Source organism: Wolffia australiana, chromosome 15, assembly GCF_029677425.1.
Source record: "Wolffia australiana isolate 7733 chromosome 15, ASM2967742v1".
In the NCBI taxonomy this organism is placed as follows: Eukaryota; Viridiplantae; Streptophyta; class Magnoliopsida; order Alismatales; family Araceae; genus Wolffia; species Wolffia australiana.
In genome coordinates, this window is record NC_135849.1 from 12,491,287 (window position 1) to 12,518,693 (window position 27,407).

Below are 27,407 nucleotides of genomic sequence, written 5' to 3' on the forward strand. Positions count from 1 at the left end.
CAAAAAAAATAACTATGTGAGATAATGCTTTGGGATAAGGGCAATATTCTGTTGCTGAAGATGCTTCAGTTTAATGCCACCGTCTTTGTTCATTATCTTGTTTAAAAAGAGAAAAGAAAAAAGAAAAAGGAAAAATAAAGATAAAGAAGGAAACAAAAGGAAAAGTAAAGATTAAAAAGAAAATAAAAACACATGAAAAAAGAAAAGAGAAAAGGCAAGTATTAGATCACGACCCACGTGACTTTTGGCGGTATCACGTGCGGAGAAGAGCAGCTCGCGCGTGCTGACAGGAGATAGAATTTGATGACGTCACAAATGGATGAAAACGTGCCTCAGCAAAATGGCGTCGCCCGGACTTGAACCGGAGACCTTCAGTGTGTTAGACTGACGTGATAACCAACTACACCACGACACCTTGTTACAAGTTAACTTTATGTATATTTTTTAATTAATTATCACCTACACGAATCCACATAAATGCAGAAAAATGTCTCTTTCTCGTGTCTTTGTAGACTTTTATCACATTTGGGTATCAGAAGACTTCTCTGCTTGAATAGAACATTTTCTGTCAAAGACTGCTGTTATTATAAGTTATATCAGAGAGGAGCTTTAAGTGGTGGCATGAGGTTTTCTTACTCATTTCTCTGTAGCCATAACCTCACTACAAATGAGTGGTGAGATGGGATTTCTTTCACTATTTCTCCATAGTGATAACCTCACTGAAAATGACTACTGTCATGGTATTTTCTACTTAGTTGTCTATATCAATAACCCCGATACAAATCACTGGTGACATGTGACTTCTTTCTTATTTCTTAATAGTGATTACCCCACTGCAAATAAGTGGTGCCATGAGATTTCAAAGTTACTTCTATAAAGCCATAACCCCACTACCAATGAGTGGTGGCAGGGGATTTCCTACTTATTTCTATAAAGCCATAACCTCACTACCAATGAGTGGTGGCAGGGGATTTCCTACTTATTTCTATAAAGCCATAACCTCACCACCAATGAGTGGTGGCAGGGGATTTCCTACTTATTTCTATAAAGCCATAACCCCTCCACAAATGAGTGATGTGGGATTTCTTACGTATCTATATATAGCCATAACCCAATTACAAATGAGTGGTGTCATGAGAATTCCTGCTTATTTTAAGACAGCCATAACCCCACTACAAATGAGAGATGGCATCGGATTTCTAACAATTTTTTCTACAGTCATAATCCCTCCACAAATGAGTGATGGCATGGGATTCTTCCCTATTTATACATAGCCAGAACCCCACTACAAATGAGTGGTGTCATAGGATTTCTTAAATCTTTCTCTAAAGCCATAATCCCACTACGAAAGTGGATCATCTTCTCCTTCATATTAGTTTTTATCTTGGGATGAAAACTTTTCAGAGTAATGGACTCCCAGGTGGCTCAAATATTTGGACCATTTCATTCTAGCTTCTACAATCAAACCCCATTGGTAAAGTTATACATGGGAATGTCATCTAGAAAACTTACCCTGTCTCTAACACCATCATATCCACGAAATTATCATCTGTGATAGCGCCGACGTAGCAGTCTAAGGTAATGGAGATATTCTTCTTGAAGGCAATGGCAGTTTGTCGCCCTCATATATGTCAGATTCCTAAAAGTACTACTTAATACACTACTAAATTAACACTCTAAGTAGGGCATGGTCATCCCAACAGAAGCTTATAATAATGTATGGAAACAGCCAGTGTCTTTTTTATGTCTCGCAAAGCAGAGAGACACGCTTCAATTTTCAGGTTGATGATTTCAGGTTGATGATTTCAGGAATTTCAGAGCAAGTCTAGTTGATAATAACTAGCAATGACCACGCCGTTCAAATTGGTGATGATGAAGAGTTCTACTCTGTGTTCATCATTTAACCAGACACCCCACGCGTATTTACGAAACGCCGATGTACTGTTTCATGGCTGGCAGGCTGCGACTTTAATGCTAAAACTGTTCGACGGGATCGGAAGAGTAGTTTTTGAATTCACAATCAATCGCAACTTTCTCTATACTTTTAATTTTTAACCGATTATTGAGCCAGATAAATGCAGATGCTGATTGCTGAGCCCCACCCCTTGACTATCTATCTATGACTACAATCATGTATAGAGCTTGAAAATAGCTGGCAAGTGGCAACATATCGAAGGCTTGAAGCCTCGAACTGTTTAACGCGATCACATCAATACTTTTTGTAGTCTCAATCAACAGCAACAAGCAACAGCGACCACAAATACTTTGATTATAAGTTTATACAATTCTCTTAACCCCGACCGAATGGAGGGAGACACCAGGCTCGTTTTGAACGACTCTGCGTGTATCTTAATTGCGATATAGATGCACAAGTCTCTTAGTCTACTGTTCGACGCGTGATTGCGACCATACATACATACATACTCGTACAGTTATACAAAATGAACACCCTTTCTAGGGCCGTATAGTTATTTATATATCTAGTCAAACACAAGCGACGGAGTATTATATTCAACACGAACTATATATATGTATAACAGAGAGACACCAACAAAAGTCCCTTCTCAAGGGGGTCAACATACGAGAGAAACAATAATAAAAGAATAAAGGGCATTCGTTGGTTGGTTTGTTCATTTCATTTTATTCACAGGAAGTCAGGCGAGGGAGCACTCGGCAGGGAAGCCCTGCGGAAAGCGCCTGGCGTCGGCGCAGTAGTTGTAGATCATGTAGTTCTTCTGCACCCACCGGAGCCTCCTCAAGCTGGTGGCGTCCAGCTCTTGGTTCATCCACAGGCCCTTCTTTCCGCCGCAGCTGGACACGCCTCCGGAAGAGACGCAGGCGTCGGCGTTGAAGTTTCTGTAGGACGCGGCGAAGGGCGCCTTGCTCCAGTCCGTCTTCACCAGCCCGCCCCGCGTCGCCCAGTCGTCGGCGTTCCACAGGCTGGAATAGAGCCTCATGGGCTGGCTCTTGGGGAAGGGAACGCCCCTCGCCTCGTTGTTCTTGAACTCTCTGATCGGCGTCCCGTCCACGGAGAAGCTGCAAACCAGGGAACGAAACACGATCGTCAGGCCTTGATTGTTCAGGTGGTTCTTGATATATATATATATATATAAATAACACGGAAGGAGACTCACATGATGCGCTGGGGGTTCCAGAGGATGGAGTAGGTGTGGAAGTCGGCGGTGGGGTCGAACCAGAGCTTGAACTGCTGCTCGCGGTTGCCCTTGCCCTGAGAGAACACGTTGGTGTGGAGCGTGTAGGGGTCTCCGCTGAGGTTTCCCAGGAACTCGAAGTCGATCTCGTCGTGGGTCGGGCCTTGGGAAGACAGCTGAAATGCCAAAGTCCCCCCAAAGTTAGAAAAAAATATATATCCTAAGAAAAAACAAAGGCTGCTGCGTGTTGGACCGAACGTCGTCTTCCTCTCGCGCGTTCATCCGCTGCAGCGAGACTAGTGTGGGGAAGAGAGGAGAGAAGGAGAGGGAAAAGGGAGAGAGTACTGACGTAGTAGGCGGTGACGGTGCCGGCGGAGTTGCCGGGGACGAGCTTGAGCTGCATGTCGATTCGGCCGAAGAGGTACTCGCGGCGCGACTGGAAGCCCGAGCCGGAGGTCCTGTCGAGGGAGAGGGTGAGCGTCTGCCCGCCGTCGACGATCTTCCCGCGGCCGTCTCCCCACGTAATGTCGAAGTCGTTGAAGAAGTTGCCGGCCGACGCGGCCGAGAGGGTGCCGAACAAGAACAAGAAGGTGAAGAAGAAGGTCGTTGAAGGCATTTTGGGCGGTGGGAAGAGAGAGAGAGAGAGTTGTGTGTGTGTGTGTGTGTGTGTGTGTGTGTGTTGTTTGGTGGAGTGGCGGTGGCAGTGGTGGGAGGAGGAGGAGGGTGGTCGGGGTTTTATAGCGGGGGAGGCAGCGTGAGGAAGAAGGCGAGCTCTTTCTGTCCAGTGACCAGGCCGACTCGCTTAGCTGGCTCCAGATGGACGGTGCGGCTGTCGTAGTTATCGCAATACCCGCGCCACACGGTTTCGTCTTGGTCACTTTCTCTCTCTATCCTCGGTTCTGCTACTAATGCACTGATGCGCGTGACCTGCGACGCACTCCTCTCTCTCTCTCTCTCTCTCTCTCTCTCTCTCCTAATCTACCATTATCTCTCTCACTCCTAATCTACCCCTACATCTCTCTCCTAATCTACCCCATATCTCTTTCTCTTAATCTAACCCTACATCTCTCTCCTAATCTACCCCTATATCTCTTTCTCTTAATCTACCCCTATCTCTCTCTCTCTCTCTCAATCTACCCCTATCTCTCTTTTAATCTATCCCTATATCTCTCTCCTAATCTACACCTATGTCTCTTTCTTTTAATCTACCCCAATGTTTCTTTCTCTTAATCTACCCCTATAGCTCTCTCCTAATCTACCCCTATCTCTCTTTCTCTTAATCTACCCCTATATCTCTCTCCTAATCTACCCCTATATCTCTTTCTCTTAATCTACTTCTATATCTCTCTCCTAATCTACTTCTATATCTCTCTCCTAATCTACTTCTATATCTCTCTCTTAATCTACCCCTATCTCTTTCTGGATCTCTCTCTCTCTTTCTCTATATGTTATCTCTATCTGGATCTCTCTCTCTTAATCTATCTCTATCTCTAAATCTATCTCCATCTACCTCTTATTCTATTTCTCGATCTATCTATCTCTCTTTCTTACTCCATGTCTATCTCGATCTCTCTCTCGTAACGTATGTGTTTCTAGCTATCTCTATTTCTGTTTCACTCTAATCTATCTTTATCACTGCTTCGAGCTCTGTCTATCTCCATATCTCTATTTTTCTCAGTCGATTTCCATATCTATCTCTCAATTTATTTGCCTCCTATCGCTCTATATCTTTCTCTCGATCAATCTCTTCCTCTAATTCCGGCTCACTCTCTACCAGTCTCTCTCTATCTCTCTACCAATCTGTCTCATTATCTCACCACCCTATATCGATCTTCCTCTATCTCTCTCCCTCTTTTTCTCACGCGCAATCTATATCTATCTCTATCTCCTTTCTCTATACATGGCATGGACTGGCACCGACTCTTATCTTCTCTCTTTCAGTCAATTAGAGTGATGGGGCAGCTTTCGAGAGTGGCTGGAGAGCGGCTGGTAATGAGCTGTCGGTGACTCGGTTGATAGAAAACGATGAGATGGAATATAATATACTCTTCTCCAAGATCTTTATGACCGTGTCTGACTTTCCATAAAACGACGCGCGCACGGTGTTATTTATGGCCTTTAACGCCTCTCCAGTCTCCTCAGCTCCCTCTGCACACGATAACTATTTTAAACTAAAACCTCTCTCCATCTCAAAATTATTCTAGAAAAAATAGCGTCAGCTAATATAGATATGAAGACTCGATGTCTTTGAGAAAATAAGAGTGAAAATATATTTTTTCTAAAAAAGAACATTCAGTGGCTGGACAGCGAGAGTCTGGCCAAGTGCTCGCTGCAGGAGGCCTGCCAAGTCACGAGTGGTGTCTCTTCTTTATTCAATACAGTCTTGGAAAAGTCTTCAACGGAGATGACTCCAGCAGTCCAGCTGGCCTTCGTATGATGCCATGAACCCTAATGTCGTCGTTGAAGAATCCATGTTTGATAGATATGCATACCTTGGGGGGATTAAATTACTTAGCAGGTTTAACCTTAGTGTCAGATAGAAACATAAGTCAGAGTCGAAGTTGGGTCTCACTCGTGTTGTTATCCTTCTGTTCCTTCAGAGTTGATGGTCGGCTTTTCCACAGGCAGGCCTGAAGCCCTGCCAATTCTTTAATTCAGCAGATAATGCTGATTCTTTTGTGGAAACATCTTTTTAAAAAGTGCAAATTTGTATACATAATTGGTTTTTATGCATTCCAGGGGTGGAGTGTATATAAACCTCAGTTTAAAGGGGGAAGTAGTATCATCAAGGCTGTATAAGAAGATAGCCAACGAGGCAATGTATTGGGCTTCATTTCACTGTGTTTTCTAGTTTTTCCATCAATGACAAAGTAGCTAAACAGTTGAGCAATGAGCTTATTAAAGACTGTACAGGGTGCTGTCTCGTTTACAGAAACCTAATTATTTCCCTGTAGAACTCCCAATGACAAAGCTCCAGTCAACATTCTGTGTCTAATGTTAGATTGGGGTGAAGTAAATAATTGGCGAATGCATAACCTAGAGATAAATCGAAACATTTATAATCGCCTTTTACAACAGTACAAAGATAAATAATGGGAGGTGAGTGGTCCACCCTCAGGGTTTAGGCTTTGGTTACTTGGGCTCTATGAGAGGAGTAATTTTTTATCAGTTCTTGAATCATTAATCTTGTGAATCAGTTTGATGAGTGTATTCATTCAATCTATATACTATATTATATTACACGATTCAAAATTCCAATTGGTCTTAAAAGTTTTCAAATTATACTCAGTTGAATTTATCTGCATTACCGTGCAATTAAAATATCTGTTCATCAATATCAGGGTGTTCAAGGATGGGTGAGTTTATCTCATCGTTATGATTCATTGTCTCCTGACTTCTAAGAGATTCTCCTTCATAATAGTTAGATAACTGCTAAAAATTTTGCATAGCTCAGAAAAATACTTCAAGAACACAAATTTAAACAACTTAGGTCCAACACATCCCACATCTTCAAATCGTACCTCGCTTAAATATTTAGTACTAAAAAAATTAATATCAAAGTATTTTAATCGAATTTCGAAAGCCTCTCTCACAGTTTAATATTTGCTATGCATATTCAAACCAACACACTACCTCGATCATACACTATTCTAAATTAACATCTAATTATTAGCTATATTCTATATTATTACAAAATCACTTACCTCCAGTAACATTAAACCAATATGATAAGTCTGCATGAAAGAACATTAAGTAGTATGAATAACATATCAACATCAAGGTGTCGTGGTGTAGTTGGTTATCACGTCAGTCTAACACACTGAAGGTCTCCGGTTCAAGTCCGGGCGACGCCAAGACTTTTTTTCGCGCATGATTTTAATTCCTTCTTTAAATTTATCTTTGTGACTTTCGTGCAACCCTTTCATTTGCACCGCCCAAAGCGGACAAATCATGCCCAGTTTTAAATTCTAATCTTTTTTCACAAGTCACAACAAACGTGAAAAAGAATAAAGTACTAATCACACTTCTGACTTGTTAGACTGGTAATGACACTCATTATGAAAGAAAAACCGTAATTGTAATATTTTATTTTGAACAATATTTACGCCGTCAGGCATGCGTTTTATTTGTACCGTTAGCGACTGTCCCCAACTTATTTCACAAAGCTTAACATGACCAGATGATTTGGCCAATGCTATAATTTTAATTTTAAGATAGCATTCACAACATATCTCATTAAAATTGACATTTTTGTTGAGCAAATTCAGTTTATCGCCATAAATTCAAAACAAGCGTCGTTCTATCGATTTCTTTGAGAGAGAGATTCTCGACTGATGGATCTCGAGACAGGGAGAAGCGGAGATAGATGGATCCTGATCAAGATAGACATTGACTAAGAAAGAGAGAGAGAGATATCCTCATAGAGATAAACAAATATTAAGAGGGAGAGAGATCCTGATAGAGATAAGACACATATTGGAGAGAGAGAGAGAGATCCAGAAAGAGATAGGGGTAGATTAAGAGAGAGATATAGAAGTAGATTAGGAGAGAGATATAGAAGTAGATTAGGAGAGAGATATAGAAGTAGATTAAGAGAAAGAGATATAGGGGTAGATTAGGAGAGAGATATAGGGGTAGATTAAGAGAAAGAGAGATAGGGGTAGATTAGGAGAGAGCTATAGGGGTAGATTAAGAGAAAGAAACATTGGGGTAGATTAAAAGAAAGAGACATAGGTGTAGATTAGGAGAGAGATATAGGGATAGATTAAAAGAGAGATAGGGGTAGATTGAGAGAGAGAGAGAGAGATAGGGGTAGATTAAGAGAAAGAGATATAGGGGTAGATTAGGAGAGAGATGTAGGGTTAGATTAAGAGAAAGAGATATGGGGTAGATTAGGAGAGAGATGTAGGGGTAGATTAGGAGTGAGAGAGATAATGGTAGATTAGGAGAGAGAGAGAGAGAGAGAGAGAGAGAGAGAGAGGAGTGCGTCGCAGGTCACGCGCATCAGTGCATTAGTAGCAGAACCGAGGATAGAGAGAGAAAGTGACCAAGACGAAACCGTGTGGCGCGGGTATTGCGATAACTACGACAGCCGCACCGTCCATCTGGAGCCAGCTAAGCGAGTCGGCCTGGTCACTGGACAGAAAGAGCTCGCCTTCTTCCTCACGCTGCCTCCCCCGCTATAAAACCCCGACCACCCTCCTCCTCCTCCCACCACTGCCACCGCCACTCCACCAAACAACACACACACACACACACACACACACACACACACAACTCTCTCTCTCTCTCTTCCCACCGCCCAAAATGCCTTCAACGACCTTCTTCTTCACCTTCTTGTTCTTGTTCGGCACCCTCGGCCGCGTCGGCCGGCAACTTCTTCAACGACTTCGACATTACGTGGGGAGACGGCCGCGGGAAGATCGTCGACGGCGGGCAGACGCTCACCCTCTCCCTCGACAGGACCTCCGGCTCGGGCTTCCAGTCGCGCCGCGAGTACCTCTTCGGCCGAATCGACATGCAGCTCAAGCTCGTCCCCGGCAACTCCGCCGGCACCGTCACCGCCTACTACGTCAGTACTCTCTCCCTTTTCCCTCTCCTTCTCTCCTCTCTTCCCCACACTAGTCTCGCTGCAGCGGATGAACGCGCGAGAGGAAGACGACGTTCGGTCCAACACGCAGCAGCCTTTGTTTTTTCTTAGGATATATATTTTTTTCTAACTTTGGGGGGACTTTGGCATTTCAGCTGTCTTCCCAAGGCCCGACCCACGACGAGATCGACTTCGAGTTCCTGGGAAACCTCAGCGGAGACCCCTACACGCTCCACACCAACGTGTTCTCTCAGGGCAAGGGCAACCGCGAGCAGCAGTTCAAGCTCTGGTTCGACCCCACCGCCGACTTCCACACCTACTCCATCCTCTGGAACCCCCAGCGCATCATGTGAGTCTCCTTCCGTGTTATTTATATATATATATATATATATCAAGAACCACCTGAACAATCAAGGCCTGACGATCGTGTTTCGTTCCCTGGTTTGCAGCTTCTCCGTGGACGGGACGCCGATCAGAGAGTTCAAGAACAACGAGGCGAGGGGCGTTCCCTTCCCCAAGAGCCAGCCCATGAGGCTCTATTCCAGCCTGTGGAACGCCGACGACTGGGCGACGCGGGGCGGGCTGGTGAAGACGGACTGGAGCAAGGCGCCCTTCGCCGCGTCCTACAGAAACTTCAACGCCGACGCCTGCGTCTCTTCCGGAGGCGTGTCCAGCTGCGGCGGAAAGAAGGGCCTGTGGATGAACCAAGAGCTGGACGCCACCAGCTTGAGGAGGCTCCGGTGGGTGCAGAAGAACTACATGATCTACAACTACTGCGCCGACGCCAGGCGCTTTCCGCAGGGCTTCCCTGCCGAGTGCTCCCTCGCCTGACTTCCTGTGAATAAAATGAAATGAACAAACCAACCAACGAATGCCCTTTATTCTTTTATTATTGTTTCTCTCGTATGTTGACCCCCTTGAGAAGGGACTTTTGTTGGTGTCTCTCTGTTATACATATATATAGTTCGTGTTGAATATAATACTCCGTCGCTTGTGTTTGACTAGATATATAAATAACTATACGGCCCTAGAAAGGGTGTTCATTTTGTATAACTGTACGAGTATGTATGTATGTATGGTCGCAATCACGCGTCGAACAGTAGACTAAGAGACTTGTGCATCTATATCGCAATTAAGATACACGCAGAGTCGTTCAAAACGAGCCTGGTGTCTCCCTCCATTCGGTCGGGGGTTAAGAGAATTGTATAAACTTATAATCAAAGTATTTGTGGTCGCTGTTGCTTGTTGCTGTTGATTGAGACTACAAAAAGTATTGATGTGATCGCGTTAAACAGTTCGAGGCTTCAAGCCTTCGATATGTTGCCACTTGCCAGCTATTTTCAAGCTCTATACATGATTGTAGTCATAGATAGATAGTCAAGGGGTGGGGCTCAGCAATCAGCATCTGCATTTATCTGGCTCAATAATCGGTTAAAAATTAAAAGTATAGAGAAAGTTGCGATTGATTGTGAATTCAAAAACTACTCTTCCGATCCCGTCGAACAGTTTTAGCATTAAAGTCGCAGCCTGCCAGCCATGAAACAGTACATCGGCGTTTCGTAAATACGCGTGGGGTGTCTGGTTAAATGATGAACACAGAGTAGAACTCTTCATCATCACCAATTTGAACGGCGTGGTCATTGCTAGTTATTATCAACTAGACTTGCTCTGAAATTCCTGAAATCATCAACCTGAAATCATCAACCTGAAAATTGAAGCGTGTCTCTCTGCTTTGCGAGACATCAGTAGGCATATCAGATCATGTATTATCTAGATGTAATAAGGGTAAGGTTTCTTACACGAGAGAATTATGCTGGAAACATAACATCAGGGAGAGAAAATAAATGTTAAGAAGACTAGTGAAAAAATATCAAAGACCCAACATGAGAAAGCACAGGCATGACCTTAGAGTAAATTTAGATAATTTATATGTATTATTATTATTAGGCTTCCTGGTGCATCTAATTGTTTGCATGCCAAAAGAATACAATTCCCTCCTGAAAAATGTGAGCTAGCCTCTTACCTCTCTCTCTCTCTCTCTATATATGTATTTATTATGTTTACCCCTTGTGTAGATAAAGGCTTGTAATTCCTAAGATCAATACATTGGTGTTTCACTTTACACATGGTATCAGAAGCCTAGGGTTGCCTAGGATCTCATCAAAGAGAACAGCTTTCACGCCACTATTGCTGCCGCTCTATTTATAATCATTATCATTATATTTATCTTTCTTTGATTGCCTATAGTTCTAGGAAACCCCCTCCATATCCATCTATGTATGGTTTCTTGCAATTTATGCCTAAGTTGGTTCATCTGCCAGCTGTTTGCGTTATATACAATCCCTGCATGTTACTGATTGACCGAGATGCTACTCATTATTTAAGTATTTAATTATTTAACTATAATCATGAACTTGATACAACTATTACCATTATCTTTCTTTGATTGCCTATAGTTCTAGGAAACCCCCTCCATATCCATCTATGTATGGTTTCTTGCAATTTATGCCTAAGTTGGTTCATCTGCCAGCTGCTTGCGTTATATAAAATCCCTAAAAATATTATCTTTAATTTTACATATACGATGAAATGATCATATATGCGTGTAATCAAGCTAAGAATGATTAAATTCATATTTAAAATACTACTCTAAATTTTCTAGATTTTAGGGTATTTATGGATTTTTTAATACGATATTCATAAATTATTGTTTTTAGAAGTCAAAATCTGTTCGTATGAATTTATTTAAATGATATTATCAGTTTATCATGATTTAATGCTGCCGTGCCCCGTGAAAGAGTCTTATTTATTCAGATTATGATCAATCATTGGTTACAGCCAATCTACAGCTGTAAATTATGATTGGTTGATTTACGCGTTATGAAAAGGTGATATTATGGAATTCTGATTCATTTCACCATTGGGCACCAATCACTCCTTACCATTTTTAACTTTTAAATGAGTATGAAATGTGTCGACACAAAAATCAGTGATTTAAATCACTGATAACAGAAGTATAGTACAAAGTCAACAATATTCCTACAGAAACATGGTGGAACAATATCAGTGAAATGGAGAAAATGAGGATACATTTTGGTAAATCCAAGGACACACATAACATCCACCAGAATTAGTATCAATTTGAGCTTTAAATGTTGAAAAACGTGGTTGAATCTTTGAGGAATCTGAATCAAACGAAGAGATTGATTTTGTTCACAAGCTGCCTGTTCTACTCATGCATCAAACTGAGAGATCGAAAATCAATGGGCTAGAGACATTAAACTTGACACTCATACCCTTGGATACTGATAAGCTCAAATAGAGGTATTAATTTTTCATGGATATTTGTCTTAATCAATAAAATAAACATTAAGCATTGTCTCGTTTAAGAATATGAATAGCTTGTATCAAGGGTTATCCCCACGAGAAGCAGATCTTATAGATTAATGTATTTTAAAAAGTGATGAGGGGTTAGAAGATATATTTAATAAATTAAGAATACAAATGAATTCAAATTTAGGGTATTTTCTTGTCATTATTATTTATGTCAAGCAATGAAAATTTATAAATATTGTCTTCTAAAAGAACTTGACTGGTCAGTGATGAGTAGAGGTCATCTCTACAAGGATAATAAAAATATGTTTTTAAACACCTTTTATGTGGTGATTGCGGGATGAGAGGCCATATTGATAAGTAAAGAATAATCTAAGAAGAGGATGATGATAATGGATGGAATAAGAAAGGCGTGGTGAATAAAAATGACATGTGAATAAAGATGAATGCCATGTATGAATATGATGGATGAGATCGATGTATAAGTGTGGATGTGAATGGATTTGACGATGAGATTGATATGTATGAAGAGAAGTTAATGGATGGATTTGAATAAATAGCTGATATCGAGAGGATGTAGACAAAATAAACACAAAAAAGTATCACAGTATATCTTTATGTGCTGCCAGGATCAGGGTAATTTAGGAAACAAGAGAGCCCCTTCACTTCTCTTTTCCTTCTAAATTTGATCAATGGTGAACACTAAGAAAACTTGAATCATCTTGAAATCACTCTCTTTCACTCGTACTACTTAAGTAGGAGTAACCCCAAGATCATGTTGAAATATATAGATTGATATATTTATATATGTATATATTGATGGAAGTATATGTGGTTGGCAAGCCAATCACACATTCCACATCTCGTTCCATGTTCATTAATAGAACATATTCATTATAGTGCACGTGTGATGCGTATAATGAAGTCCATGAATACATGATCGGACTTAGTGAATTATGATGAGATCGTAATATGGAGATCACTAGTCTTTAAGCATGTGTCTAAACATTCCTATTCAAAGGATACCCGAGAAGGACATCAAAGTATCCAGATAGAATAACACTATTTAGCCTCACTCATATGATGAGTATGGCCGGTCCCGTAGCCATTAGTGTGGCGACACTAAGGATAGATAGTGGGTGCTCTTTAGTGGAAAGAGTTCATTGAATTCATCCGTACGAATCCCTGAATGGTATTATACCGAACTGTCAATCAAGTTGATTCATGTCACGGTTGTGTAAGTGTTCCTTAGACCTAAGACACCATAGACATCTTGTGGACAGACGGTTGTACTTTGACTATGGCTAGCGAGTCTCTAATCATGGGATTCTAAACGGTCTTATTTCGGTAACATCAAGAAGTACACAAAGACGATTGAGTGGTCAAGATGGAATCCTCCACCCTCGGTATAAGAGGTGACAGCTCAAGGAAGATGATGCAATGAAGTCCTTGGCCAAGGCAGTGAAATATCGGAGAAGAGTTCTCCAATGATTTCTGAATGCATCAGTACTAACTCGGATGACCGATTAGGGTTTGACAGTTGACCATACCCTAAGTCGTCCAAGGAGCATCAAGTGGATGAGGGATTATACATACGCGGTAACCGATGACGAACAGGTTCCATGAGTGAGTCGATACACACTCCTTTGTATATTCTAGGACACGAGGTGTAGCTTGGCACCCCACATGCTGGAGTCTCGACCTATCGATTGGGTTAAATCGATCCGACATTAATTAATCTATATGATGATATAGTTAATTAATTTGGAAGGCCAATAAAGGTTATTGGGCCGCTGGAGTCGTTAACTAGACAGATACATGGGCCTAGAGGGTCACACGTTAACAAAGGATGGTTGGCCTAACCTTCAAAGTCCGGTAGTTCAATGCATTTATACTTTGACGCAAAATTTGGATGGTCAAAACTAGACTAAATGCTTAAACAAATCCCAGTGATCTGGATCAATATAAATCAATTTGTCTAGTCAAATACTTTGACCAAAATCAGATTTATGCATTTGAGTCAACTATGGATTATTTATATGTTTTGAAAGATACAAATCTCATTAATGCATTTTCTCAAAATGAAACTTGTTAATTTTTAAATGAGCTTTCCACGGAAATTTATTTCAGAATTTTCTGATGTTATTTCATTTTTTTAGGCCTGATACATCAGACCTAAACAATGTTCTGATGCATACCTTTGTTGACTTTTAAATATACAAATTTTAAATGTTTCACGTCGTTTATTTAATTTATTTATTAATGATGATGTGGTTGGCATAATATAATAATGAGTGCATCAGAGTGTCCTTTAGGATATACCATAATTGCCTCATGAATTCTATACCTGCTAAGAGAGAAGAAGGGTATAAAAACACTTAACTATTTTGGCTACCATTCATCTCTTTTGCCCAAAGCAAGCTTGCATCCTTCCCACAGAGGTAAATCACGTGAATGTATTTTAATATCAAATATAATGTGTTTCTTATTGTAGATTACTATGGGGTGTTTTCCCATAATGTGATTCCTTAATACATAAAGTTTCTGAAGTCCATGTTTAACATTAGATTTAATACATTTTAATCATTATGTCAGTATCTCATCTGATGGGATATTAAAGGCCCTCTCTTGGATAAGGTAAGGTACCTCTCTCAATGTAAACATCTTGATCCAAGGCACATCCTCCTACAAGAAATTTTAAGAAAGCATTTAAGATCGTTCAACGTCTCCTTGATTTTCTCTATCACAAGCAATCAAGGAAAGGGATAAATTTTAAGAAAAAAATTGAGAAAAGGAAAGATGTAGAAATTTTGGATTCAATAGAGATATATTTAAGAAACCTATTTTAGAAAGAATTGAGTAAATAAAATTGGGAGACATCAAGCATTGAATAGAGAGAAATTTTGAAGATTTATTTTAGAAAGAATTGAGCAAAGGAACAAATAAGAAATATTTTTTTGGTCCATTAACTTGATTTTATCAGGACAAAGTTAAGGTATTTAACTTTTGGATATATCTAGTGAATCTTATTGGGCCAAGAATTAAGATATATATTGAGCTATTTTAGGAGTTTAATTGGGAATTTTTATCATATATCTTTTTGGGCCTTCAGTTAAATTAAATTGATCCCATTTTAAGAATATTATAGGATTATTTTAAGTGAAATTCAATGGACAAAATTGAGCGGCTTCACTGGGATGAAGTTAGAAGGTCTTATTGGGATTAAACCAAGTTCTTATTGAGTCAAGATTCTGAAATACTAGAAGTGAACAAGAGATGTCATCTGTCATTTCATTTGTTATTGTGACGGATCCGTGGCAGATGATGTGGCAGTGACGCATGACATTTTTTGGCCCCGTCATGGTGAGGGATGACATGAATAAATACCCACGACGTGTGACATGATGATGACAGGGGGTCTTAGAGGGGTGACGTGAGGGAACTGCCGTCACAAATGACAGTGGTGACAGAATTTTAAATGATGAAAAAAAAGAAAAAATAAGAAAATTGTATTTAGAATAAAAAGATAGATACTGTGGTCAAAATTAAAAACTTAAATATTACAAATACATTATAATATATATAAATTGAGGGAAAGATAAAGAAAGAGAGATTATTTTATTCCATAATTTAAAATTAATAGCCCTGGTCATATTGAGTAGGTTGCTACTACCGATGCATGTATGCGATACCTGTTATCCCAAAAATTATGAATGCAGATGTTAGTGGATTTGGATATCAATAGTGAATGTCATATATGTTGCTGAACGGATAACAGTTCGCTATAACCTTTGGCGGATAGGGACATCGGATACTGAAATCTTTTAGCTGATAAAAATAACATTATCGAATACAGTATGGGCAAGAAAAATAGATATCGTGCATAACATTGGGATTTTTCATCATCAAAATAATCATTTATTGGTTAATTAGTAAACATTACGAGCTAGATTATGGACAATAAAGGTAATGTGATAATGTAAATGAAACAAACGTCTAATGCTAAATTAATGTTCTGCATTGAAGTCAATTGAGAAAACCTTCCCAGTTATACACTGTAAGAGTAAAGATAACAGGCGTCATTTGGTGAGATTGAGACCACATCGTATTTCATTCCATAAGCTATCTATGTAGAAAGTTTGGGCTGATGGAGGTAGCCTTTGATAGAGGCTGCGGGTGACCTGATATTGGACAAAATCATCACGAGGGAAAAGTTATAGCGGCTCTAATTGATGTGGTCAGTCCACAGGTCAGAGTAAGTTTCACGACTTATTGGGATGTGGCTCGTTTATGAGGTCAACTAGAGTTAGGTGAAGGCTTGCAAGGATTTGTTTCAAACTAGCCTAAATCAGTTCTATTTGCTCTGATGAGAATGGAAGAACATTGGTTGTGGTTTCTTCTTAAGTTAAATCAGACTTGTCGTGGTTGTGATCGTTAGATTCAAAAGGAGAGCTAATGGTGTGCACTCTTGAGTCTTGTGGTTGCTTCGCAAGGCATTGAAGGAGTAGTCAAACACTGGGGCATTGAAGGAGCAGTCACATGGCACCTTTAATGAACTCCATGGTACTTTTAAGATCTGATGTAATAATCAAATAGGACGTGAAAAGTAAACTCCTCTTTCTGCTAAAAAATATCCCATGTCCACAAAATAACAAATAGTTTACTCATATTATGGAACCATTGAATGAATGAAAGATATTATTTGTAATTGAAATCAATAATTTGGTCTGGTCTTATATCTCCAACATGATGCTTCATGAACTACGATGTAAGCCCATCATCTAGATGCCCTATGTCTCAAAAGCTATTGTGGCATCTGAAATTATTATAAAATTATTAAAAAATATATATGCTTAACATAAATTATAATTAAAGTAGATTCATATTTGATGTTTCTGGTTGGGCATCAATGTTAGTGTCAAGAAAAATATTGTACCATTTTTTCCCCTCGACACCAACATTTTTCACAAATGAGTGTGTAGATACTAGGCCCCTAAAGTTGTGATCGGTCGTCAGTGACATGTGCATGACCAGTAGAAAACAACCGTTCTTATGGAGCTGTTGTTATAGTACAGGGATGCAGACGGGACGATATTTTCATCCCGGGATGAATTAGTGGACAAAAATTCTTCCACCGGACGATGGGACCGGTCGATTTTCGTCCTGCCGGATGAAAATTTTGTCCGTCCCAAAGTCGTGGACATTGGACGGATGAATGTGGGAGGAAAAAAATTGGTGAAATTTGTATTAAATTCTCGAAAAATGTTTTGATTTGCAATAAATATGCAGAAGTCATTATTGAATCCCTAATTAATAAAGAATATAATAAATCTTAATACATGCCAGATTAATGTATGGATTTCAAAGCTTTTGATCAATTTCTATTCATTCCATTCTCATCATATTAAATTATGTCTATTTTTTAATTTCATTGGGTTAAAATAATAGTTTAATGTCTAATTAGGGTAATTAAACTTTTTAGAATGGCATCTTTAACTGGATTATATTTTAAAGTAATGCAAAAAATAACAGCAAAATGGAAATTAATTATAGATATGGAGAAATCTTTCGTCCGCCAACTGTCGTTTAACTTACCATTGCGATCATCACGGCTTCAATTTCCTCGTCCAAGACGGCTACGGTGAGTTCCCCCCATCTCTTCTTCTTGATCTTTCTATAAACTTCATCATTTTGAGATCCATCTATGAGACTATGACCCTCATCATCATTTTCCAAGTTTCACCCCTGACTTAGGGGGAAAAATTAGTTGACATCAGCTTTGTTCTATGTTTATTATTTTTGCAGCGCATTGCATTGTGGTCAAAGATTCTATGGGGAAACAGGTCGCCATGGCCTATCTAGAACGTCTAAAGGAAGAGTTTAGGAAGAGATACGGTGGTGGTAGGGCAGACACGGCCCGCGCCAAAAGTCTGAATGATGAATTTGGGTATGTCTGAATTTTTTTCCTTCATCTTGGTTTTGTTTCCTTCTCCTCAATCTTTTCTGAACTTTCTTCTTATTATGCAGTCCTATTATTAAGGAGCAAATGGTATATGTCGTGGGCCATTCTGATGAGCTCATAAAGCTGCTCAAAGTCAAGGCCCAGGTTTCTGAAGTAAAAAACATAATGTTAGAAAATGTTGAGACGCTGGGTTGGTCCATTCATATACCTACCTCTTCCTAACATTCTCATTCTATTACTCTGCCAACCTGTTTCCAACTATCTCATGTTATCACTGCCTTCTTATTTCCAGAAAATATTAACTTTCTTCAGAGGGCAAAAAAGAAATGGAAAAAGTGGGAAGAAACCCGTTACTCAAAAGAGGATGAATCGTGAGGCCGGTAAGCACCGTAGCTGCCTCCGCCACGCCCAAAGGCCGGCCTTTCCCAGCACTAAAAATTTAACCAGAAATTTAATTATATATTGCAGAATAAAAATATGAATAAATAATATTCATTATATTATTTGAAAAGTAATGGCCAATTCACAAAAAGATTTAAACAAACCAGCTCAGCCTTATTTAAACGTGACTGAACGAGAAGTTCAGAAATGTAGCGAACCCTAAAAATTGTTGAGATTGGGAACGAAGACATTAGAATTAAATGAAAAATTACATATTTATCTTAACAATCAAGAGCAAATAAATCCGAATTTTTCGAAAACCCACGACCAAAAGCGCAAATTGTGATATATCTTGAAAACTTTGAACAGAATATGGGAAGCAAAAATCAAACATAATTTGCTTACTGTAAAGTACATCAAAATTTGAAAAAATACATTGGCTACCTCCTGAAAGTAAATAGAGTGATCCAGGTGAGCCTTAATTATCAATGTACTTAGTTTTATCCTGCAAATAATTGAACTAACTCTAGAACGAAACAAACTACAATCTTTGTGAAGACCAGAAATGCATAAATAGACGATGAAGGTAAATATTAATCTCCACACCCAAGAGCAGATGACATGGTAATGAGAACTCCAATTCATAAATCCCAGTTAAATGAATACCAAGAATTAGCAAATGAAATAGAGAGAGTGAGTAACGAAGAAGCATAACTTACGTTAAATGTTAGAGTGTATGAGCGAATGAAACCCGTCCACCACGATCATGTTGTCCCCCCTTACTATGTAACATGGAATATAGAGAGCCAGTAAAAAGAAACATGCTTATGAAAAGATAGAAAATGATCAATCGTAACGCACCAGCACCCGCGCTGTCATCGTCCTCAGAGTTATCATTGGAGTTGGAGGAATCCGGCTCTATACGACGAAGCCATGCGCGAAGCATCATCAACATCTCAATGCTCTCTACATCCAGGCATGATCTTTGGTACATTGTGATGCCTCGGTCGATTGAAAAGAGGCGCTCCACCGGTCCGCTGGTCGAACTAACAACCAGAAATTGGCAAGCAATTTTTTTAAAATTCAAAAAGTACCGTGTCCCAACATCCTTCCGCCAACTTAGAGGATTGTCCTCCTCCTCGCTGCATGGGATGTTCAGATACTTATCCATCTCTTACCTCGGCGTTGACCGTGGTCTATGACGATTGCACGGGCGCGTATATTGCTCCTTGGACGGAAGATACTGTGTCAGACGGTGACTTTTCGACAACTCTTCCTGCTCTGAGTCACATTCACGTGCTTTTGTCATTGACGCATAATCCAAGAGACTGCCAAGATAGGAAAGCACACTTTGGCGACATGACGGATGGACAACCTCTAATTTTGTGAATGGATCCAATGTAGCGACGGTATTATTGCCCCAAAGTACTGGTGCGTACTGCATCAACTTGTTACACATAGCTCAGCATCCAATGCTGCCCCTGCATTGTTCGTAGCACGTTCAAGGTGATTATTCAGCTCCGTGACCAATGACGTTACTTCGATTATTGGCAATTTCTTCGTCAAACACACAAAGTCAGTTCCCTAGCACAGTGGGTCGAGGATGCAAAGGTATTCATCAATCAACTCCCATTCCTCCTGACATAGGCCGTAATCTCTCGAGGACGTCAAAATGAACCTCATAGCCATATGGTCCAGAACCTCTTTCTTCGCAAGAGCACGCTCTAACATCGTGAAAGTGGATTTCCAGCGCATTGGGAGTCGACCTTTATCTTGTTCGAATCCAGGAGCTCAAACATTTTACACATATCAACATATTTCTCCATATGCTGCGTGGATCCCTAAATGACATTGACAATGGCTCTCACGCGTGAAACTACTTCTCCCACGGTGCAACTGTTGTCATTGTATCTTCGCCGACCTGTGAATTGGCTGGGTCATATGTGTCCAACGATTTTATTGGACAAAGATCTCGGACACGTAGCATATTACTTTGAAGAGGTTCTGGATTGCGAATGACCTTGAGTTCGGCCTAGACTACGAGGTTTAGTACATGGGCAACGCTTGGTACATGTCGGTCCATAGTGAATTGGGGGTTTACTATCTTTAGTTGATCCACAATGGAGGTCATCATTGTTCTGTTGTTGGATGCATTGTCCCGTGGTGATGGCACATAGCTTCGACTCGATGCCATATTGATATGCAACTTCCACGACAATCATCGGTATGTTCAAGCGGCTCTTGGGTCCCTTGATCTGTTGCAATCCAAGAAGAAGCTCACATAGCTTCCAGTCCTTGTCGATCCAATGAGCAGTGACTCCTAGAAGGGCGAGGTTATTTTGGGATGTCCAAGCATCCACGGTAAGTGATACGCTGGAGACATTGACAAGCATTTCCACCAGCTTCACTTGGACTTCTCTTTATATCCTTTCAACCGTTGCCTTGACCTCATCAGGACCAGGGATGTCCCCGACCATCTGTCTCCCGTAGAACCACAATCTTCAGAAAGACTTCTTCTTCACAAGATGCCAATGAAAATCGTTGTCGCAGATGAACCTAACGAACTCTTCTTTCGTCTTCTCCACGGTGATGCCGCGTTAGTACAACTTCCGGGAGAGTAGTTTGTAGTGGAGAATGGTTCTATGCTTTAGCTCGAGTCCCTTAGTTTCATCGTGACATTTACAGTGCGCCTTCTCCAGATGTCTCCAAAATATGTTTGTGCTCTTGATGATGACCTTACGGATAGGGTTCTCTGCTTGACATAGCATGCACTGGTACTTGTCCGGGGAAACTTCAACAAAACAATCTAAAACTTTAGATCCTTTGCATCTTCTACTACGAGTTGATATGTTGTCATCAACCTCTACAGGGATGCACTCCGCGGAAATTGACGGCGTAGCCCTAGCAGTCGATTTTGGGGTAGTAGTAGCTGTAGACTCCATCACTCTACCAAGATAAGTAACAATAGGCAACCAATTGTAAAATATGTGACACTTACATTTACATTAATCCACAAAAACTATGGGCCCATAGCAAAAATTATTACCTAGATTTATTTTCAAAGATTGCTGATAAATACAACGTGATATATCAGAATGAATATTCACTTGTTTCACATAACATGGGACATAATTTGATAAAAATCTTGGCCAGGAATGAAAAAAATCAATTTATGTTCCAAGATTGCTGATAAATACAATGTGATATATCAGAATGAATATTCACTTATTTCACATAACATGGGGCATAATTTGATAAAATCATGGCCAGGAATGAAAATAATGAATTTATGTTTGAAGATTGATGATAAATACAATGTGATATATCAGAATGAATATTCACTTGTTTCACATAACATGGGGTATAATTTGATAAAAATCATGGCCAGGAATGAAAATAATCAATTTATGTTCGAAGATTACTGATAAATACAGCGTGATATATTAGAATGAATAAAAATCATGGCAAGGAGTGAATAAAATTTTGATTTATATTTGAAGACTGCTGATAAATGTAACGTAATATATCATCATGATTATTTGATCAAGAAACATATTTAATCAAAATCATTGCCAGGAGTTGAAAAAATTGATATATGCTCTAAGATTGTTGATAAATTCAATAATATATATCAGGGAAAAAAACATAGTTCATGAAAATCGTCGCCAAGAGGGGGAAAAAATTGATATGTGCTCGGAGATTGCTGCGAAACACGACGAAATATTTCATATAATATATTTTATCAAAATGCAAAATAATACCAGAATGAAATTGATCCCGGGATAGAAGATTGCATATAAATACCGGAATTTATAAAATTCATCTCAAGGAGTGAAAAAACAATCGATAGATGATTGAAGAACATATTTTATGAAACTCACAGCAGGAGTGAAAAAATAAATCGATACATGATCGAAGAACATATTTTACGAAAATCATCGTAAGGGGTGAGAAAATGACATTGACCCGAAGATTGAAGATTGGTGATAAATACTGGAATTTATAAAACTCATCGGCAGGAGTGAAAAAAGAAATCGATACATGATCGAAGAACATATTTTATAAAACTCATTGGCAGGGGTGAAAAATTAAAAAAATTACATGATCGAAGATCATGTAGAACATATCAGACGACACAAACGGGGGACCAAATTTCAAATTCTAGCGAGATAAATCGACATCGGGCATACCTTGACATCTAAGAAGTGGTGGTCCTCTTCTTCCTTCAGAGTTCCAAAGGATGCCCTAAGTCTTTTGAGCGTGGGACGGTGGGAACCTTTATGTTTCAAAGAGGAAATGTAGTAATTATAAATATTAATATATTATATTTTTTCATCCGAGACAAAGGACAGGACGGTTTTCAGCCTGGACAGGACAAAAAATCATCCCCAGATTAATGAATAGGACGATTTTTTTGTCGGTGGACAAAAATCCATCCCGTCTTCGTCCCTACGCAAACAACGGACGTATGACGCAGTGAAATTTGTCTCGATCCGTCCTTCGCCCACAGCCGGGATGATCCAGCACTATAGCTGTTGTTGTAGACATTGTTTGAAATTGACTCTCAATATTTGCTATGCTGGGTAGACAAGAACACCATTACCACTCCTTGGTGTGTAGTACGTAGGAAGGTCTCAAATTCCTACAAAAGGGGAGCCAGTGAAGTTGTTATTATAGAGGTTTTGTTACTAAGTGATGGAAGTATATGTGGCTGACAAGCCAATCACACATTCCATGTGTCATTCTATGAATAGTAATAGAACATATTAATTATAGTGCACGTGTGATGCTTGTAATAAAGTCAATAAATACATGATCGTTCTTAGTGAATTATGATGAAATCGTAAAATGGAGATCAGTTATCTTTAAGCATGTGTTCAAAATGTTCTTATTCAAAGGATACTCGAGAAGGACATCAAAGTATCCAGATAGAATAAAAGTTTCTAGCCTCGCTCATATGATGAATATTGCCGATCCCGTAGCCATTAGTGGTATTTGGCGGAAAGAGTTCATCGTGTTGATTCGTACGAATCCCTGAATGGTAATAGGCCAAAATGTCAATCAGGTTGGTTCACGTCATGCTTGCGTAAGTGGTCCTTAGACTTGAGACACCAAAGATGTCTTGTGGATGGACATATGTACTTTGACTATGACGTACAAGTCCCTAATCACGAGATTCCAAATGGTCCTAGTTTGTGTGCATCAATAACTTCACGAAGATGAAATAGTGGTCAAGATGGGATTGTCCACCCTCTTTATAAGAGGAGCCAATGATAACATGCATTTTAGTACCTTAATATGACCATATTTACATGTTGTTTGCATTAATCCAATTATATATGCATGTTATCAAGCTTAAAATGATTAAATTTAAATTTAGAATGTTATTATGAATTTTTTCACATTTTATGTATTTTTTCAGTTTTTTGTGACAACAAATTCTGAAAGAATATAAATTTCTGAGTCAGAATATGATTTTTGTGGAATTTTTTGGCATTAAATTTGTAAAAACATGATTCTTCTAAGTCAAATATATATATTTATATGTATTTTGGCTGTTCTTTTATTAAATAGGGAAATTTGAACATATTTGACATTAAAGTTGGACATTATTTTTTTGACTTTTCCAGGCGTGGGTGATGTGGACCAATCAGAAAAAAGGAACGCCTTTTTTTTGCAAAAAATACATGCGTGGATTGAGGTGGAAAAAGACAAAAAAATAATGACTTTTTCTTCTCTCTCTCTTTGGAATGGTCAACAATGACGGATTGGCGACGTAGCAGCACAACATAAGCACCATGTGTACATGTGGCATGTGCATGTACACATGGCATGCAAATGTCAAAATTTTATTGGATGAAAAAGGGGAAGTTGCTGACGTGGCACATTGACACGCCGCCAATTAGTTGCGAGAATGGTAAAGTAAAACCTATTTAAAGTATATAATAAGCTATACGCATTTTTCCCTTTTCCCCTTCAGGTATGCGCGAAAGAAAATAAACTATACGCGAAAGACGAAAGGACGATGAATCTTAACAATTTGACAGTTCAACCAAAACAAAAAAGGGGAAGTGTCAGCCACGATTACGAGGAGAGAGATAGAATAAGGGCTAGGATTGCTCCAAATTCAAACTGTGATTCTGACAATTAACATGTTTGATTGAGCTGAAATTGTTAGCATTGCTTTGCCTCCTCATTCTCTTTCCATCTGTATCCTCTGATCTATAATTGATGCCTGGATCACTATAAAATTTATCATGAACTTGCTTCCTACTGAGGGAGGCAAATTGGGGTGTTAATTTTTAAATGTTGTTGTAAATTTAATTTTCCTACTATCAAATAAATTTGATAAAACATATAAAATTACTCAAATGTATAGTTAGAGTAAGGTCGTCTCCACAGGGACTTGCCATTCAATTTGTTGAACGGTGACGAATCACAACTATCGAAGATGATTGGCGACAGCCAATCATTTAGTCGAGCAATCATGGCTTCACGATTCACAAAGCCATGATTGCATTTATGACTAACACTGATTTTTGATTTTTTTTGATGCAAGAGCGACATGAACCAATAAAAAAAGGAGGCCTTTTATACAATCAATGTGCGGGTGGGCCGAGGAATAAAAAAACAAAAATAAACTTTTTTCTTCTTTGTCTTTGAAAGGGTCAACAAGGATGTCGGCGACAATGCATCACAACATGTCGCCACGTGTCCACATGGCACACGAATGCACACGTGGCGCGTGCATGTCAGTGGATGATTAGAGGAAGAAGAAAAAGCCATTGACATGGCGCGCGCTGATGCGATGCCACATCAGCCGCGACCTAGAATATAATATATTTAATAATATAGTGCTAATATTTCTTTTTGTCTTTTTCTTTCCACACGTACATGTGGCGACTCCAAAAAATTTGAGCGCACAAGACGAAGTGACACTGATTTTCAGTGATGTGACAGTTCAATTGAAAACAAAAAAAGGAAGCGTTAGAGACAATGACGAGGACTGAGAAAAATCAAGGGCTAGGATTGCTCCAGCTTCAAATGGCCATATCTGACGAACTACAACTCCGATTGAGCTGAAATTTTCAGCACTACTTCTTGCCCCCCTCCTTTTTCCATCAATAACCTCTAATATATAAATAGAGGCTTGGATCACAGTGAAATTCATCCTGAACTTGCTTCCTACTTATGTGGACTGATTGAAAGATAGTGAGTTTTGAGATCCATCAATTGTGTTCTTGGTGTCCTGGGTGTGTGAGGAGAAGCATTGGTGAAGAGGGGAAGCTTATCGGTACTCGCAAATTGATAATCCAAAAATAGGGGTGAATTTTGTGAATTTTATAATCCATTGTTCTTGTTAATTTTAGCTTATACAATAAAATTTATAAACCTTCACTTAAGATGTATAATGATAAGTAGAGGTATCGTCCAAGGGAAGGTAATAAGGAATCCAATTGATAATGTGCTTGAGTAATTTGACCTTTATTAGAGTTAATTTAATCTTCATGAAGATCAAATCACTCTAATTAGATGAAGAGTTTAGAAAGGGGGGTAAAAAAGATGGGATGAATAGAAGAAGTAAGGATCTCTACATTGACTTCTTTGATCCAATAAAAAGGATCAAAGGGGTCAATTAGCAGGATTAATAAGGATTTACTATCTTAATTTGTTTTTGGGGGATTTGGAAACCAAATACACTAACTATTATATCATAAAGAAAATCTATTTTATCCTAGAAATCAAAACTTTTTTATAATTTTTTTCTTAATGTGCAAATGGAATAACTAGGTCAATTTCATGATCTCTCCTCTTAATCCTAGTAAGGGCTTGTACATGCTGCTCAAGCCAAGCGATTTAGAAATGCAGACCAAGTTCAAGAGGAAAAATTACAGACTTCACTAAAACATGGTCCAAATTACACTAAAATTCAAGTACAATGAAGAAAAAAGTACCAAACAGGGTTGATCCTAGATGAAGCTCCTCTTTGTTTTGTAGCTGTGAAAGAATCACCTCCAGAATGACCTCCTCCTCTCAAAATTTGGCTGTTATACTTAGATTACATGATAAAAAATACCATTTTACCCCCCGTTAGTAATTAATTTTTATCCATCAATGTGGGATTGATCTGAATAATACAACATATAGATAGAAAGAGGAAGTCAAGACAATAAAATCCATAAAGAAATCACTTCAATCAGACTTCAGGATCAGAGGTTATAAATAAATGAAGATTGACCAATCTGATCCATTGGATTAGTTTTCATTCATTTAATTTAATTTTTTTCTAGACGTAATGATGTGTGATTGGCTGGCGCATTTTGAACTTCAAATGGTGCGTTGGCCTCTATGCACCATGTACCCTCTAGCAAAAATAGAAAGACAGTATAAAAAAATTAGGAAATGAGTATCAAATTCACTTACCTGTGAGTTCGCATTAGCCCCACCCAATTGAATTTATCCACCTCACGCACAGTGCACGCTCTTTGTATGCATGTCAATAGCATTGAACTTGCCGCCTTCAAAAGAAATAAATTTGTGTCATAATTAACCCATCGGGTTTGCATCTGACGGCTGAAATTTAGCCACGTCTTCACCCGAAAACTTAGACTTAGCGTTCTGCGCTTAAGTCCCTCCTATAGTTTGCATGCGCAATTTGATGTTGCCTAGAAGTATTTATGTATATGCCCATTTGCTCTCTCTCTCTTCCATTTTTCATAAAAAACATTAAAGAAATCTTGATTAATTTCAATAAAATATTGCAACTATTTTAATTGAATCTTTCCGGCAACATACACGACCAAGAGCTGTTTTAAGGGCATAATTTTAACAAAAAATTAATAAAAATCCCTCAAACTTTAGAAATTGCTTTAAAACTCATATTTTCCTTATAAATATATCCTTTTTCTACTTAAAAATTCATTTCTTCCTCGAATAAATTCCCAAAAATTCCAATAAAATTTTAGAAAATTCTAGAAAATTCAGTAAT

The 27,407-nt window shown here is 39.0% G+C and overlaps 2 protein-coding genes and 2 non-coding genes across 4 annotated transcripts; 2 read left to right on the forward strand and 2 right to left on the reverse strand.

The window, feature by feature from the left end:
• Positions 1-341: 341 nt before the first annotated feature.
• TRNAV-AAC (transfer RNA valine (anticodon AAC)) lies at positions 342-415 on the reverse strand. Its single transcript has one exon. It is a non-coding gene; the product is annotated as a tRNA-Val (tRNA).
• A 2,090-nt stretch (positions 416-2,505) lies between these two features.
• LOC144713047 (xyloglucan endotransglucosylase protein 7-like) lies at positions 2,506-3,871 on the reverse strand. The gene is made up of 3 exons (XM_078587528.1): positions 3,502-3,871; positions 3,135-3,328; positions 2,506-3,036 (listed from the first exon to the last, which is right to left on the reverse strand). Exons 1-3 carry the CDS (start codon positions 3,766-3,768, stop codon positions 2,655-2,657), a joined length of 843 nt encoding a protein of 280 aa, XP_078443654.1. The 5' UTR covers positions 3,769-3,871; the 3' UTR covers positions 2,506-2,654.
• A 3,061-nt stretch (positions 3,872-6,932) lies between these two features.
• On the forward strand, positions 6,933-7,006 carry TRNAV-AAC (transfer RNA valine (anticodon AAC)). The gene has a single exon. It is a non-coding gene; the product is annotated as a tRNA-Val (tRNA).
• Positions 7,007-8,364: 1,358 nt separating this feature from the next.
• On the forward strand, positions 8,365-9,722 carry LOC144713048 (xyloglucan endotransglucosylase protein 1-like). The gene is given in 4 exon segments (XM_078587529.1): positions 8,365-8,510; positions 8,512-8,724; positions 8,898-9,091; positions 9,192-9,722. Coding segments are annotated over 4 exon segments (840 nt in total). The 5' UTR covers positions 8,365-8,459; the 3' UTR covers positions 9,574-9,722.
• Positions 9,723-27,407: the final 17,685 nt, after the last annotated feature.

What these genes read in the sequence shown, in the direction of transcription:
- LOC144713047 (XM_078587528.1), bottom strand. Translation starts at nt 3,768, where the DNA reads ATGCCTTCAACGACCTTCTTCTTCACCTTCTTGTTCTTGTTCGGCACC. An exon ending in GCACCGTCACCGCCTACTAC is followed by an intron (nt 3,329 to 3,501) that starts GTCAGTACTCTC and finishes TTGGCATTTCAG; the next exon opens with CTGTCTTCCCAAGGCCCGAC. An exon ending in TGGAACCCCCAGCGCATCAT is followed by an intron (nt 3,037 to 3,134) that starts GTGAGTCTCCTT and finishes CCTGGTTTGCAG; the next exon opens with CTTCTCCGTGGACGGGACGC.